Source organism: Geospiza fortis, unplaced genomic scaffold (assembly GCF_000277835.1).
Source record: "Geospiza fortis unplaced genomic scaffold, GeoFor_1.0 scaffold719, whole genome shotgun sequence".
In the NCBI taxonomy this organism is placed as follows: Eukaryota; Metazoa; Chordata; class Aves; order Passeriformes; family Thraupidae; genus Geospiza; species Geospiza fortis.
Window position 1 is genome coordinate 1,595,122 of NW_005054451.1, and position 1,856 is coordinate 1,596,977.

At 46.7% G+C, this 1,856-nt stretch overlaps 1 protein-coding gene across 1 annotated transcript in view; it reads left to right on the forward strand.

Annotated features, from left to right (window-relative positions):
* The window catches only part of PDZD8 (PDZ domain containing 8), a 58,489-nt gene that overhangs the window by 6,170 nt on the left and 50,463 nt on the right, over nt 1–1,856 (forward strand). The window contains 1 exon segment of the mRNA XM_031062582.1: nt 6–610. Within this exon segment, the coding sequence (XP_030918442.1) occupies nt 6–610 (605 nt within the window).

Here is a 1,856-nt window from a genome sequence, read left to right on the forward strand (position 1 = left end):
AGCAGCCGCAGCAGCAGCAGCCGGAGCCCCCTCCAGCCCCCTCCTCCCGCGAGGAGACGTGCCACTTCCTCAATGCCATCTTCCTCTTCCTCTTCAGGGAGCTCAGGGACACTGCCCTGGTCAGGGACTGGGTCATCAAGAAGATCAAGGTGGAGTTCGAGGAGCTGCTCCAGGCCAAGATGACAGGGAAGGTGCTGGAGGGGCTCAGCCTCAGGGAGGTCTCTCTCGGCGATGTCCTGCCTGTCTTCAAGTCCGTGAAGCTCATCCGGCCGGTGACCTGCAATGAGGAGGGCTGTCCCGAGGAGCTGGCCTTTGAGGTAGACCTGGAATACAATGGTGGCTTCCACCTGGCCATCGATGCCGACCTGGTGTTCGGCAAGTCGGCCTACCTGTTCGTGAAGATCTCCCGGGTGATGGGGAGGCTGAAGCTGGTCTTCACACGCCTGCCCTTCACTCACTGGTCCTTCTCTTTTATGGACGACCCCGTGATACTCTTTGAGGTGAAGTCTCAGTTTGAAGGGAGGCCCATGCCTCAGCTCACTTCCATCATAGTGAACCAGTTCAAGAAAGTAATTAAGCGCAAGCACACCTTACCCAATTATAAAATCAGGTGAGTTGGTCTGCGTCCTCAGCGTTACGTTGGGTGGTGTGCAGCAGTGTTGCTGTTTTGCTCTTAATGGGTGTTTAGCACGGTACATTGCATGTCTGCTGGCAGGAGCTTTCCTGAAAGGAAGGATAATTTGCCATTTATAACAGGTGAAGAAGCCTTGCACAATGAGGTTGTTCCATGCCCTCATCTGGGTGTAACTAAGTGGCAGAATCAATACATATGAAAAGTTAGGGGATCTTGTCAGGTGTGTGTTGATAGGACCACGATGTCCCTCTTTGGAAGAGGTAGGAGGATGGCTCCATGGAGAGTGTGTGCGTTTGGGGTGTCCTCCCAAGCTCCTGCCGCTGGTGAGCCACCAGGGCAAGACTTGTGGCTGCTGCTTACCTCTAGAGGTGAGGTGATTATTGCTTAATATAAGAAAGGGTTGAGTTCACTGTCCAAGGAATATTTTTGAGATCCCATGATATAGGCAGCCTGCTTGAATTCTGATCTGCTTAATTCCCTCAGTAAATTTTGGGGGAAGTCTGAAAGTTGATAAGAGAGCTATTACCACTGCTAAACTTTGAAGGACCTTCTGTTTTTTTGGTTTGGGGTTTTTTTGTTTGTTTTTTGTTTGTTTTTGTTTTTTTGTTTTTGTATTATAGTATGTTTTCTTTTACAAATGCAAGCACTGCAGCCAGACTGCATTATGTAGTGAATATAATGAACTATGCACTGATACTTCTGTAGCAGAAGTGGCAAGAGGTATATTCACTTTGTTTCTATCCCCTGATATTGAATGTCTTACCGCTGCTCAGGTACTATGTTTCTGTTGCATCTTACCATTCTCAGGGTACCACGTTTCCTTTCTCTTTTGTTTGCTCTTTTTAGCTTCTGTATTAAGCTAAGTATTGTATGCATTAAGCGAGGACCAAGGAATGTTTGTTTACAACATTCTTCAGCAATAAGCTTTTTCCCTGAAATTCATGAGAGATGAGTAACTGAAAATGCCTATTTGAATTTTGAAGTGTAATTAGCTTTGTAGTGGTGTAATTTCTGAAGACTTTTCAGCTGGTTCCCCTGCAATCACATTTATAAGAGCTCTCATGAAAGTGGATTTTAAAAATATCCAAGATTTGGATAGCCCTGACAGGCCAATAAGTAGTTTTTTTGAGTAATGTAGTGATTCTTTCAAGTTTTGAGGTACTGAACTGCTCTCCAGAAGAGAGCAATCCCTGGCCAGCAGGGAAGCTGTCACGGCAGGGGG